Below are 13,616 nucleotides of genomic sequence, written 5' to 3' on the forward strand. Positions count from 1 at the left end.
CCCCGCCTTTGTTTTACAAAAAAATCTTCGCGCCCCACCCCCTCCAACCACACACAGTCATATTTTGCTTTAAACTCCCATCCAGTTTATTTCACACCTTAAACATTTAGTAAACAATGAAACTAATAAAAGTAAACTGCAATAAATTACAGGCAGCAATAAAATAAACTACTAACTCTTACGCCACGTCCACACCTACATGGGTATTTTCGAAAATGCAGCTTTTTTTCTATGCGTTTGGACCTTTCGTCCACATGTAAACAGCGTTTCGATTATTAAATGTTATATTTTTTGTTTGTCAGGTGTCCTTTTTGAAGAAAACACATAGGAGCCACTTGAATGAATGTATATAAACACATTTACATGACGGAAAATTTCAAGGAAATAAAAATGCTCAAATTTGAAAGTTTATACAGTGAAGAAATTTAATTTTACGTTTTATAGCTGAAGGAAATGCCTGTAAATAGTACAGAGAATATACTGTTAATCTACAGAATTTTCCGTTTTATCATTTACGGAAAAGTCCTTCAACTTCCATAATAAAAAACTGAAATTGTACTGGCAGAAAATTACCAGGACATTTTTTTTGTTTTTCTATGGAATTCTTTTTTACAGTGTAGCTGTGTAGCTTGTCTTTGACTTGGACGTACTTCTACCTTGAAGACACAAAACTCAATCTATGTTGGCGTTCTGTACATGACCACAGACAACATGGTTGTATGCACTGAGTGACTTGTGTGCCTGAAATTTCTCTCTGGTGTATACACTGGGTTGCTCCACCAAATACGTGTATATATCTGCCCACTGGATATTTTGCCATCTACTAATGTCTTCCACTCAATCTGTAATATCACAAGGAAGTAATTTACTGGTCATCAAAGTTTATTTGCTCAGGTAGTTTTCCCCGTTTTGGGGGGGATAATTGGTTGATTATCTATCTACCTATTACACTCCACTATACTTCAGTTTCCAAATTACACATGCATCCATACCTACGTCATCAAATGTTAGTAAAACAATTTGCGTGCTTATATGAAATATCCTCCTCCCTCCTTTTGCGCCTTGAGAAAGGACCTCCCCAAAACACAACATATGTAACAGTAGTGATGGGAAAATGAAGCTCGTATCACCACCAAAACACAGCACAAATCCTGCCAATGATTCCATTTTTTTTTTTAAACTGCAGCAAAACCGCCATAAGTCCTTGGCGAAAAAGGTGAAAAATAGGGCTTGTAGCATTCCAGCCGGACTTTATTCAGACGATGCACTCAATGATCATTACGGATGGACCATGGTGGGGTATTCCAACCCATTTATTCACAAATTGCCATAGACACATCGTAAGAGCTGTAACCATAACATAAAACAAACATTCACTTGATATAACCACGTTTCTGTTATGCTAATCAATTCACAGAAAAGGCACAGGAGGTGCTAGCATCAGCCTGCTAGATCGCTCATAAACTTATTAACAATCAAGTAATACATTTACAAATTGTCCGAAATGTAAACAACAAGTACAACACACAAACATACCTGTTCGCCTTCCAGCTAGATGCTAATTTTAAGATGGATGGAAAACGATAACCTTCTCATTTAATCCTTTCTGCGGCAAGCAGTTGCGGTACGATCTTCCTTCCCGGAAGTTGCCCGTTACGAATTTCAAAATAAGAGTTTAATCTATATTATAAGGTATAATTCGTTCAGGGATTTAACTATTTGAAAAATATCAAATAAACAAATAATCTGGGTCATTTACACTCCCACCAAATCATTAGTGTTCAAAAACATAACTCCATAAACATAGGAAGAAAGAACACAATGATTTCATAATACAAATAATGACCAAACAACAGAAGCATAGTATGCAAGGAATGGACTAGTCACCTTCCAACAATAAGACTAGTTTTTGAACTGGCCGTTCGAGCACTGACCGCTTAGTAAGACGTTCACCATTTTTGCCAAGTTTCCTGTCACCTAGACAGAGCTTCACTCTCCTAACCAGTCCATCTCTGTCCATTGTAGTCTCTACGACTCTTCCCAACCTCCATTCATTTCTGGGCAAGTCTTCATCCTTCATTATGACTATATCCCCGATCTGCAGGTTTCTCTTTGGGGTGTGCCAGCGTTGTCTAAAGGCAATGTTGGCTAAGTACTCTTTCTGCCAACGGCTCCAGAACTGCTCGGCCAAATATTGTACGTGGCGCCATCTCTTTCTCGCATACATATCTTCCCTTATGAACTTGCCGGGGGGAGGAAGGGCCATGGTAGGCTTCAGGGTAAGTAAGTGGTTTGGTGTCAGTGGCTCAAGACTGTTGGGATCATGTAGGTTTTCAATAGTGAGAGGACGACTATTAACTATCGTCATTGCTTCATAGAAGAATGCTCGGAGGGAAGCATCAGGTAGGTTTCCAGGTGAGAGTCCAAGGGTCGCGTTGAGAACACTCCTGACTGTTCTAATTTGACGCTCCCACACTCCACCAACATGACTTGATCCAGGAGCATTTAGGATGAAGTCACACTGCTTCTTAGAAAGGAAGTTCGTCAGTTTATCACCATCTAATTCCGTGAGGGCTTCCTGCAGTTCATTCTTGGCTCCTAGGAAGTTACTGCCTTGGTCAGATTTGATCTGGCGTACGGCTCCACGTATAGCAATGAAGCAGCGCAGTCCAATTATGAATGAGTCTGTAGATAGATCCTCCAGCATTTCAATATGGATGGCTCTGGAGGAGAAGCAGGTGAAAAGGAGACCATATCGTTTTCGCACACTACGTCCTTGCTTGCTATAGAAGGGTCCAAAGCAATCCATTCCACAGTAGGTAAAGGGTGGAGATGGATTTACTCGCTCTGGAGGGAGATCGGCCATTTTCTGTTCTTCTGTCCGTCTCCGAAGCTTCCGACAAACTACACATCGGCGAAGATAGGATGCAACCGTCCTGCCAATTCCTGGTATCCAGTAACCTCTTGTCCTAATTGCACTGAGAGTCATCCCCTTGCCTTGATGTTTGACTTCTTCATGACAGTATGCTATGATCATCCTTGTAACATGATGTTCCTTTGGAATGATGGTAGGGTGTTTAACTGAGAGAGGAAGGTTTGAATCACGGAGTCGACCTCCCACCTTAATCACACCATTGTTGTCCAAGAAGGGGTTGAGGTGATGTAGCTTGTTATGAGGTGGCAGCTGACAACCTTTCTTCAGTAGCCGCACTTCCTCCGAATATGTTTGTCTCTGCAGATCTTTGATGATGAGGCGCTCGGCTTCTTCTCTTTCCTGCACTGTAGAGAGGCCGATTGACTTATCCTTGTTGATCCTTCGAAGAATGCGAGCCACTGCACAGATGGCACGAGTCCAGGATGAGAACTTTGCCAGCCGATAAGTAAGAGAATCTTGTTCTACAGTTTCCGTGTTTAGAGTCCGTGTTTCCTTAACTTCTGGATCTCCGACTGACAGTTCCGGAGCCACCTCTTCTGAGAGGTCAACTCCCTTTTCCCATAGAAATGCAGGGCCGGTAAACCAGTCCGATGATATTAGCTCATGGACAAAACAACCTCTAGAAGCACGATCCGCAGGATTCTGGTCAGTAGGGACGTATCTCCATTGCCTTTGATTCGTGTAGAGATGTATCTTCTGGATACGGTTGGCTACGAATGTATGAAAACGTCGAGCCTCATTATTGATGTACCCTAGTACAACCTTGGAATCGGTCCAAAAATGCTCTTCAATGTCCGCATATCCAAGTTCTTCCTTCAAAACATTGCTGGTTTTCACAGAGATGACTGCAGCCGTCAACTCTAATCTTGGGATCGTGGTGACCTTTGTTGGGGCGACACGAGATTTGGCCATGGCTAAAGCACAGTGGATGTCTCCTTCTTCATTGCTAAGCCTCAGATATGAACACTGTCCATAGCCAGTAGTGCTTGCGTCGGAGAAGTGATGTAACTCACGTTTAATAACCCTTCCGAAATCTGCCGGGGCATAACTTCGGGGTATATTTATCCTCTCCAAGTTGTTGAGGTCGTTTTTCCATTTCTCCCACCGTGGACGAAGTTCGTTGGTTAGAGGGTCGTCCCAACCTGTTCCATGGCAGCACATCTGCTGCAGCACTTCCTTTCCAATGAGCAAAAAGGGGGCTATGAGACCCAAGGGATCGTACAGGGATGCAACAATGGACAATATGCCTCGACGTGTTGCAGGCTGTTCCTTAAGGTTGGTGCTGATCTTCAGGCAGTCTGATTCGACGTGCCATTGGATACCCAACGCTCTCTCTGAAGGTAAGTTATCAAAGGCAAGGTTGAGGTCTTTAATGTCTGATGCACGTTCAGTTGCTGGTATGCTTACCAGGACAGCTTTGTCATTGGACACAAACTTGTGGAGCCTAAGACCACCCAGGGCACAAAGTTTTCTGGCTTCTTCTGCTAACTTGATAGCCTTCTCTGAGCTGTCTGTACTTGTGACTCCATCGTCGACATAGAAATTTCTCAGAATGAACTGAGAGCCTAATGGGTATCGGTCCTTATTTTCTGTAGCCAAATGCTTCAATCCGTAGTTCGCATAGCCAGGCGATGAGGCTGCGCCAAAGATATGCACCCTCATACGGTATTCTTGGGGCTGTGCACCGAGATCTCCTTTCTTCCACCAAAGGAAGCGCAGGTAATCCTGGTCTGACTTCTTCACATGAAATTGGTGAAACATTTTCTCTATGTCGCACATCAATGCAGTGGAGTGCAACCGGAAGCGAAGAAGTACACCGTTGAGATTGTTCATCAGGTCAGGTCCAGTGAGCAGATGATCATTCAAACTGGTTCCCTGGTACTTGGCAGAGCAGTCGAACACCACGCGCAGTTTGCCTGGCTTCTTGTCGTGGAATACACCGTGATGAGGTATGTACCATTTTTCGCCCTCTTTCCCATCATCGTGGACTTCCTCTGCATCACCCCTTTCTATGACCTCCTCCATGAACTTGATATACTGTTCTTTGTACCCTTCATCCTTTAACAGCTTCCTCTTTAGATGGCTCAGACGTATGACTGCAAGCTGTTTGTTGTCAGGTAAGGTAGGTCTCTCCTTAAAGGGCAACGGCATCTCGTAGTGACCTAGACTGTTCTTTTCGATGTGGTTCTTGAGTTTGTCCAGGAACAGGATGTCCTCCTGAGACACTGGTTTGCCGTCTTCCTTAGCATCCTTAAAGTCAGACTCTAGAATGCGAATGGCATCTGCCGGAGTGACTGGTGGGAGCTCCCTGACTGCAACTCGGAAGCACTGTCCCGCCGTACTTGAGGTGTCGGGGCATGTCGACGTACCACCAACTATGCTCCATCCTAAGTCGGTACGAATTGCATAAGGCTCATCGTCTCCTCCCGTTATGACGTCTCTTGGTGCCATTGCTCGTGCGCAGTTATAGCCTATCAATAAACCAACCTCACAGTCCTGTAGAGGTGGAATCTCTTCTATGACCTTGGAGAGATGATTCCACCTTTTAGCTGTCTCGCATGTTGGGATATGGGCTCTGTTTACTGGTATGCAATCCTTGGTATAAGCAGGAGGAAGGTCGATGAGGAGGGAAGAGCGATAACCCCGAACACAAAGCCCTGAGACTCTTTGGCTCTTTACGATCACGTCGCGTCCAATCATAGTAGTTAACTTCAGCTTAACTGGACAGGAATCTGCCTTTAATACATCACTCAGTTCCTGCTCAACAAACGTCGTGTCGCTTTGCGTGTCTAGCAAGGCGTAAACCAGTTTCTCAGTTCCTGTATCCTTTTTTGACACCCACACAGGCACAATCATTGATGTGTTAGTTGGCTGTCCAGTAATCACTGACATTGAAGTTGCAGCAGCCTCCGTTTGGCCGGCATTGCTCAGGATAGTGGTTTCCTGTGGCAGAACTCTTTCCTTCTTTAAATAGTTGTCATCGTGTAAACAAGTGGGATGTTTACCCTTGCACGTGTTGCATGAGTGTCGATGTCGACAGTCTTTTGCACTATGTCCAGGTTTGGTGCAGCCATAGCAGAGCTTATGTTCTCTGACAAAATCTCGACGCTCCTCCAGAGTTTTAGCAATAAACTTGGGACATCCATGTAGTCTGTGTTGATTATTTTGACAGAAGGCACAAGGAGACCTTTCCTTTCCTTTAACTGGCTTGAGCCTCTCGGTGTCAGCCTCAGTCTGTGTGTTTAGAACGCTTGCCTTGTTCCTCTTAGGGTCTCTGCTGCCTTGTTTTGCAGTGCTCGACTCAGAGCTGCGGAGGGCATAAGCTGAGGTGATTGGATTGCAAGCAATCTCTGCCTCTGTCGCCATAAATGCGGCGAAGTCCTTAAAACTGGGGAATTCCTTATTGCCCTTTAAGGCTTCAGTAACCTTCCTGTTCCAGTGAGATGCTATCCACTCTGGTAGTTTAAGGATTAGCTTCTTATTCTCTTCACAGTCGTTCAGTATTTCGAGGCTCTTCACATGTGTCATTGCATCTTGGCAAGCGTTTAAGAAATCTGAGAAGTCTCTTAATCCTTCTGCATCTCTTGGTTGGATCTTTGGCCAATCTGTGAGCTTATCTCTGAAGGCTTTCTGTATAATAAAGGTTTGGCCATATCTGTTATCCAGTTTGTTCCACGCATCCTTATAAGCGTCGCTGTCATTCCTATAGAAAGTTCCTTCTAATGTTTTACGAGCTGGGCCGCCTACATACTTCCTCAAGTAATAAAGTTTGTCTGCTGGGGAGATGGCCTTTTTGTCAATAAGTGACATGAATGAAGTTTTCCACTCGATGAACTGAATGGGGTCCCCACTAAATACAGACGGCTCTGGAACTGGAAGTCTATTTAGAGCCATACTGTCTTGTAGGGCTTGGGCAAGGGATGACACGTTTAGGTCGGGTGGCGATGCTGTGACGGTGGGAGTTGGAGGGTTGATAGCAGGGGGAACATGATGGTTTCCCACTGAACTATTAGAGGAATGGAGACTGCCTTCCTGCGAGGCTACCTGGCTGTAGACTTGCAGTTTGGCCCGAGCGGCCCTCAAATTCTTTTCTGCTTGGAGGCGTTCAAGTCTGCGCTTTTCTACTTCCATTTTTCTGTGCTGTTCCTCTATCTTCTCCATTTGTCTCTCTTCTTCCAGCAACCCTTCAAATTCGACTTCCTTAGCAGCTAGCTCTGCTGCTGCATCCGCCTGTTTGAGTGTTAGAGTAGTGCCTTTGTGACTACGGATTGACTTTGTCACTCTAGATGCAGTGGATCCATAGATGGAGCGTGCGTAGCTGTTCTTAAGCAGCTCCCTGAGACGGCAATGTACTTGTTCTGCATCATAATCACCATCGAGATCTGACATTCTCTCGTAGGTAACTTTCATAATTTCGGCTGTAACTGCCTCACAACTGTCAACGTGACGTCTTAATTCTGGAGAAGGTGTAATGTGACTTCGTATTTCAAGGTAAGTGTTTAACACAGTTTCTTTCTCTTTCTCCAAAGAATCCATCAAAGATGCCAGCTCGCCTTTACTAATGTCTGACTTGAGCTGCTCTCTTGACTCTCGGGCTCGAATCTTCCATCTTTCGTACGTTGAGATGAACTTTCTTTCCCTTTTTCTTGCTTCGTCCTGTTGCATTTCGAGCGCCTTTGGAGTTGGGAATTTTGTTCGAGTGGAACGTCGGAGGCCTTCCTTAAGCTCACCTTGTAAGTTGTTCAACGTTTCTTCTCTGCGTTGAATTTCCTTCTCCAAAAGTTCTATTTCCGTAGTTTCTGATGTGTCTTCAAGAGACGCTTTAAGCCCTTTGATTTTATTCTGCAGGTCGACTATCTGATGCTCTAGTTCTGTTTGTGAGGAGGGAGTCTCCATTTCCTTCGTGTTTATGTTATTTACTTATCTAATTTGCAGGCTTTAGTTAATGAGCTGCTTGTGGTTACTATAACTTACAGGCTGCATTAACAGATGGGAGGAGAATCTCTGCACTTTAAACCAAGTTGAAATAGAAGCGGATAACCAACACAACATTGAGAAGAAATGTATAAAATAATAAATGCAACCTGCTAGCTGTTGCAAACTGATGTGGTAAAGTAAACCTCTTATGCTAAACACAGATCAATACACCATTACTATTGTACAGTTACAAATTGAACTAAATGCCCCTCTTTCACCCCCTTTTGGGTCAGTAGAAAGAATGATAAATATACAGTAGTGGTGGTAAATACCAATAAACAAAATTACTTCACTTGTTATTACTTCATGTCCGTTGTGTCTTAATGCAGCAGATGTCCACAGTAGTTGACGACCTTCTCTCTCCCTTTAACCACCACTGATGAGAATGAATGTCCTTTCCTTGTCGATTAGAATGAAATGTTCCATACCTTTTCTGACCGTCACATCAAACCATTAAGCCAGCTGCATGATGATTATAAAGTCTCTGTCTAGAAGACCCATAGAATGGCACTGAGTTGCTCCGTGAAATGTCTTGTCAATCCCAGACGAATAGCAACACAGCTCCGTGACTCGTCCTCGTGGTTCCGTGGTGCAGGATGGCAGCAGGATGATGCGGGGGATCAGCTCTTACTGTAGCATTCCAGCCGGACTTTATTCAGACGATGCACTCAATGATCATTACGGATGGACCATGGTGGGGTATTCCAACCCATTTATTCACAAATTGCCATAGACACATCGTAAGAGCTGTAACCATAACATAAAACAAACATTCACTTGATATAACCACGTTTCTGTTATGCTAATCAATTCACAGAAAAGGCACAGGAGGTGCTAGCATCAGCCTGCTAGATCGCTCATAAACTTATTAACAATCAAGTAATACATTTACAAATTGTCCGAAATGTAAACAACAAGTACAACACACAAACATACCTGTTCGCCTTCCAGCTAGATGCTAATTTTAAGATGGATGGAAAACGATAACCTTCTCATTTAATCCTTTCTGCGGCAAGCAGTTGCGGTACGATCTTCCTTCCCGGAAGTTGCCCGTTACGAATTTCAAAATAAGAGTTTAATCTATATTATAAGGTATAATTCGTTCAGGGATTTAACTATTTGAAAAATATCAAATAAACAAATAATCTGGGTCATTTACAGGGCTTTAGGATTGAGGGTGTAACTATTGCACCTATTGTAACTATTAAATATTGTGCACTTGTGCTTTAGATGGAGAAGTTGTACAGCGAGATATCCACAGGCAGGAGTGATTTCCTGTGTCATTCAGCGGTGTATTTGGGTAATCTCAGTCTATCGCCGTACGTGCTCCTGGGACTGGCCACTATGTCATGGAGTGGGTGGGGTGTATTCTCCGGCATTGCCATTAACCTGCCAGTTCAGGTTATTGTTTAATTTCTCATCTCTGTTCGCCTGTGTTTTTGTTTTGTGGTAGTTATCAGCCTAAAGAAACGCTTCTTTAGTTTTGTCTCCCGTGTGTTCTGCTTTTGGGTCCCCTCCTCAAACACACCAGCCATTCCAGCCATGACAACCTCTTAATTTCAAATTAATTAAACCAATTAAACCATATCCAAACTTTATTTATTTTGGACAGCCTGTATAATTATTTGACTTAATAAAATGTTATTTATACATTTTGTTATTAAAGTCAAAGAAGGAAGTGGAACACAAAGAGTATTTTTGCTGTGTTTTATATCTATTTGACCCTTAGTGACCTAAACAATCAGTGGCTTCTAACTGTAACCATCACATCTAAATGACAGTTGTACAGGGGGTTGCTAAAGACTCAGAGTTATCCATTATTAGTAGAGCCCAGCTTATATCAGTCAATGTTAGCTATTTGCCAATATAACAGAACTGCCATTTATTATGAAAAGAAAGTTTAAGAAGCAAAGGAGAAGCAGCAGAAATACCCTTCAACCATGTTGTGAGTATTGATGTTGGATAATTCATCCATCATCTATTGTGTTGGCAACTTCCCAGCCAGTTGATCCAAGTGAGTAATCCACAACCTGATTATATTTAAAACTGCATTTCCATATTATCTTAGTAAGGACTCGCATGTATCTAGACTTAACAAACATTAGGGAAATTGTTTTATGTTTCATGTGTCAGAAAGAAAAAATACCGGTTAATATATTGGATTTTAAAAATCAGGAAATATTGGTATTGGTATCTGTCTTGAAGTCAAAGGAGCTTGCAAAGAAAAGCGTCTGGACTTCTTTAAGTTACTTGAAGACGTTTCACCTCTCATCCGAGAAGCTTCTTCAGTTCTAAGGTCAAATGGTGGAGAGTCCCAGATATAAACCTAGTGGGAGTGACCCCCCACAGAGGGACAAAAGGACCCCCTGATGATCCTCTAATCGCCTGAGCCAAGGTGTGTAACTGGGTGTGGGTCCCAATCAGCCAGAGTTTCGGGTGTGTTCATTGTGAAACCTGGCCCCACCTTATCATGCGAATTCCTGAGGTCAGATGGCCCAGGATGTGAGTGGGCGTTAAGGCGTCTGGGAAGGGATCTCAAAACTGGATTATAGATGGCAGAGAGTTGGTGTCGTAAACCCCCGCCTGTGTTCAAAGATGGTCGCTCACAGTGGACATAGATGGCTTCTTTCACTCCTCTTTCAAACCATCTGTCCTCTCTGTCCAAAATGTGAACATTGGCATCCTCGAAAGAGTGTCCTTTATCCTTAAGATGCAGATGGACTGCTGAGTCTTGTCCTGTGGAGGTGGCTCTTCTGTGTTGTGCCATGCGCTTGTGAAGTGGCTGTTTGGTCTCTCCAATGTAGAGGTCTGAGCATTCCTCGCTGCACTGTACAGTATACACCACATTGTTAAGTTTGTGTTTTGGCGTTTTGTCTTTCAGGTGAACCAGTTTCTGTCTGAGCGTGTTGCTGGGTCTGAAATGCACTGGGATGTCATGCTTGGAGAAAACTCTCCTGAGTTTCTCTGATACACTGGCTACATAGGGGATGACAATCATTGTCACGCTCAGACAAAAACTGGTTCACCCGAAAGACAAAACGCCAAATCACAGACTTAACAATGTGGTGTATGCTGTACAGTGCGCGCGCACACACACACACACACACACACACACACACACACACACACACACACACACACACACACACACACACACACACACCAGTAGGTGAATTATCTAAATTGGAAAAGTAAGTTGCAGTACACGAGTGAAAAGAACTCCTTGTTTGTGAGTAAGGTAAGGATGGGTCTGACATTATTCTGTTATTATTCCCATATATATCTGTTCAATTTCATACTTAGATGTAATATAACAAATGTTGTGCTGAGTACATTGACGTCACTCTGAATAAGCCGAGCACCTACCTTCCTCCTCTAAAATTGGTCTAATCAAAGTGAGGCGCTACTTCAGATCCGGCTTAAAAGCAGTCATTGTCATGTCGAGCTACAGTGCAGGAAGTGGAAAATACACTGTCCTTACTGTACGGTCCGGTATGACAGGAAATAACTTTTAGGAAGCCACTGACGTCTTTTTTGCCTCAATGAAAAGTTTGATTGCCACCTCGTCTCTCCTGAACTAGAAGCTGGAGCACATGTGGCACTTCCTGTTTGGCCCCGAGGAAGATGATTTCCCGCCCTGTCGGCTTCAGTGCAGCACAAAGGAAATGATTATCCCCTAATTATAGATGGTTGAGAAGAAAATTGTCTGTCTCTGTAATCTTGATAATAGCATAATGTGTCACCAGCCCAAACAACTGGTCACAGTGATGTTTTGACTTTTTTTTTCCCCTCTCAAATTACAGCTAATAGAAAATCACACAGTTATGGGGGAGATGTCACCTTCAGTGTGAATGTCTAAAATGAAAGCGATGCCTACTTTCTTCCTCTTCTTCTTCTTCTTTTTTTACCTGCTTGTTTTTACATGTCTTGCCGTCACATCATTACAGCTTAAAAGAAACATCTGGAAGGCATTATGAATCATCGCTGCTCGATGTGGGTGGCATTTCCGAGAACTAAATTACCTTCATCCTCTTGCCACCCTTGGTTGCTTGTAAAAGTTTGTTTAAATTATGGCAAATTTGATCCAGTTTTCCCAACTGCAGAGGAAACTGCATTCATATTTTGAGGATCTAAACCCATTACGGCCAAAAGAGGACTTCAGTAGGCCCGTGCAGTAAGTGCAATATGTGTGCAAGCACAGATATGAAAATGTTCATAGTCCTCTAGATAAATTCATGCAATAAACTCTACAGTTTAAGTCAAATTGTTACAGATTACTTCTGAAATCAGGACTGGAGTTTGCACATTTTTTCTTTGGCATGTAGTGATATGTTTCCATCCACGCCTTTTTTTTGTGACTTAATATATCAGCTATAAAAATGTCTGGAGTGTCTTGAATATATAATATGAAACTATTTTATTTCTGCTCTCTACATCCACTAACCAAAAAAAAAAGCATGCTTGAGGTTGGGGGTATATTAGTGTTCACATCCTGTCATGCCACTGCTAGCATCTGGCCACATGTCTCTTCGCACTGCTGCAGAGTGATGTGGATGGTGCGTAGTTTGGTGGAAAGGAAAACTGGATCTGAGGTTTCCATATGTATTTTTAACACATACGACCAGTGCCATTTAGCTCCATTGTATTCAAGTGTAGGGCGGCACGGTAGACCATCACCTCAAACTGGTACACATTTTAGATCAGGGGTGTCAAATGCAAGATTTGGCCCAGCACTCCAATCTGGCCCACTGAGGAGCTCTTGAAAACTTGATTTGGGACTTCTTCTTTTTTTTTCTACTGATAAAGGCCTCCCCAGTGGCCATTCATAGTACATCAAGGTGAGTTCAGGATTTCATTAGAAAGCTGAGACGTGCAGTTGATGTTGCACTTCTTTCTCTGTGGTGAAGTCAGCAGAAAAGGACAACTGTTGTGTCTGACCAAATTTCCTAGCACAGTGGGGGGTGCATGGGGGTGGTGGACTTACCCTTTTGGCTAAAGGTGCAATAATGTCCCTCCCCTATATATACTGCCTTTACTCTGCCATGTGATCAGATATATATAATCCCTTAAATAAATAATAAATAATGTTTTCTGCTGTCATGGCCATAATTTTTCCTGCACACAATACTCAGAAGGCAGAGGCCTTGAAACACAGACCAGATTTAATCAGAATCAGAATCAGAAAGACTTTATTTATCCCCAGGGGGCAATTAACATACAATAGAGGTAGATAGAAGACAAGGGTAATAAGAACAGGCAATAAGAGTGAGATATACACAGAATATCCAGTATATACAGTTTTAAAATTAATGGTTCTCTGTACCTATAATGCGCCTCATACCCCTGAGTTTGAGGGGCTGTGCAACTTTTTGTGTTCCCCTGTCCCTGACACTGGTCTAAGCGTGTGTGATTCGTGTTGTTTGGCTTGCTGTAAAAAAAAAATCCCCTGAGTGTTGTCAGGCAGGTGTGAAGCGGTGTATCGTGCCGCCGTGGGTCATTATCCTCTTTTATCTCAATAGAGGTCGTGATGTGACGGCAGCACGAGAAGCTGCGGCCTGAGATGAGTGGAGGACAAGCGTGTGCGCGAGCACGTCGAAACACGTGCACCTTTCTCTCTCCGCGCCAGGCTGACGGTCACAACGAAGATAAAACAGGAGCCCAGACAGTGCCTTCAAAGTAAAAGCACCAGTGGCTGTAAAATTCA

At 43.2% G+C, this 13,616-nt stretch overlaps 1 protein-coding gene across 1 annotated transcript; it reads right to left on the reverse strand.

The window, feature by feature from the left end:
- Positions 1–1,233: 1,233 nt before the first annotated feature.
- Positions 1,234–8,964, reverse strand: LOC113025516 (uncharacterized). The gene is made up of 2 exons (XM_026173351.2): positions 8,849–8,964; positions 1,234–8,659 (listed from the first exon to the last, which is right to left on the reverse strand). Exon 2 carries the CDS (start codon positions 7,829–7,831, stop codon positions 1,880–1,882), a length of 5,952 nt encoding a protein of 1,983 aa, XP_026029136.2. The 5' UTR covers positions 7,832–8,659; positions 8,849–8,964; the 3' UTR covers positions 1,234–1,879.
- Positions 8,965–13,616: the final 4,652 nt, after the last annotated feature.

The sequence above is a fragment of the Astatotilapia calliptera genome, chromosome 23 (assembly GCF_964374335.1).
Source record: "Astatotilapia calliptera chromosome 23, fAstCal68.1, whole genome shotgun sequence".
NCBI classification, from domain to species: domain Eukaryota; kingdom Metazoa; phylum Chordata; class Actinopteri; order Cichliformes; family Cichlidae; genus Astatotilapia; species Astatotilapia calliptera.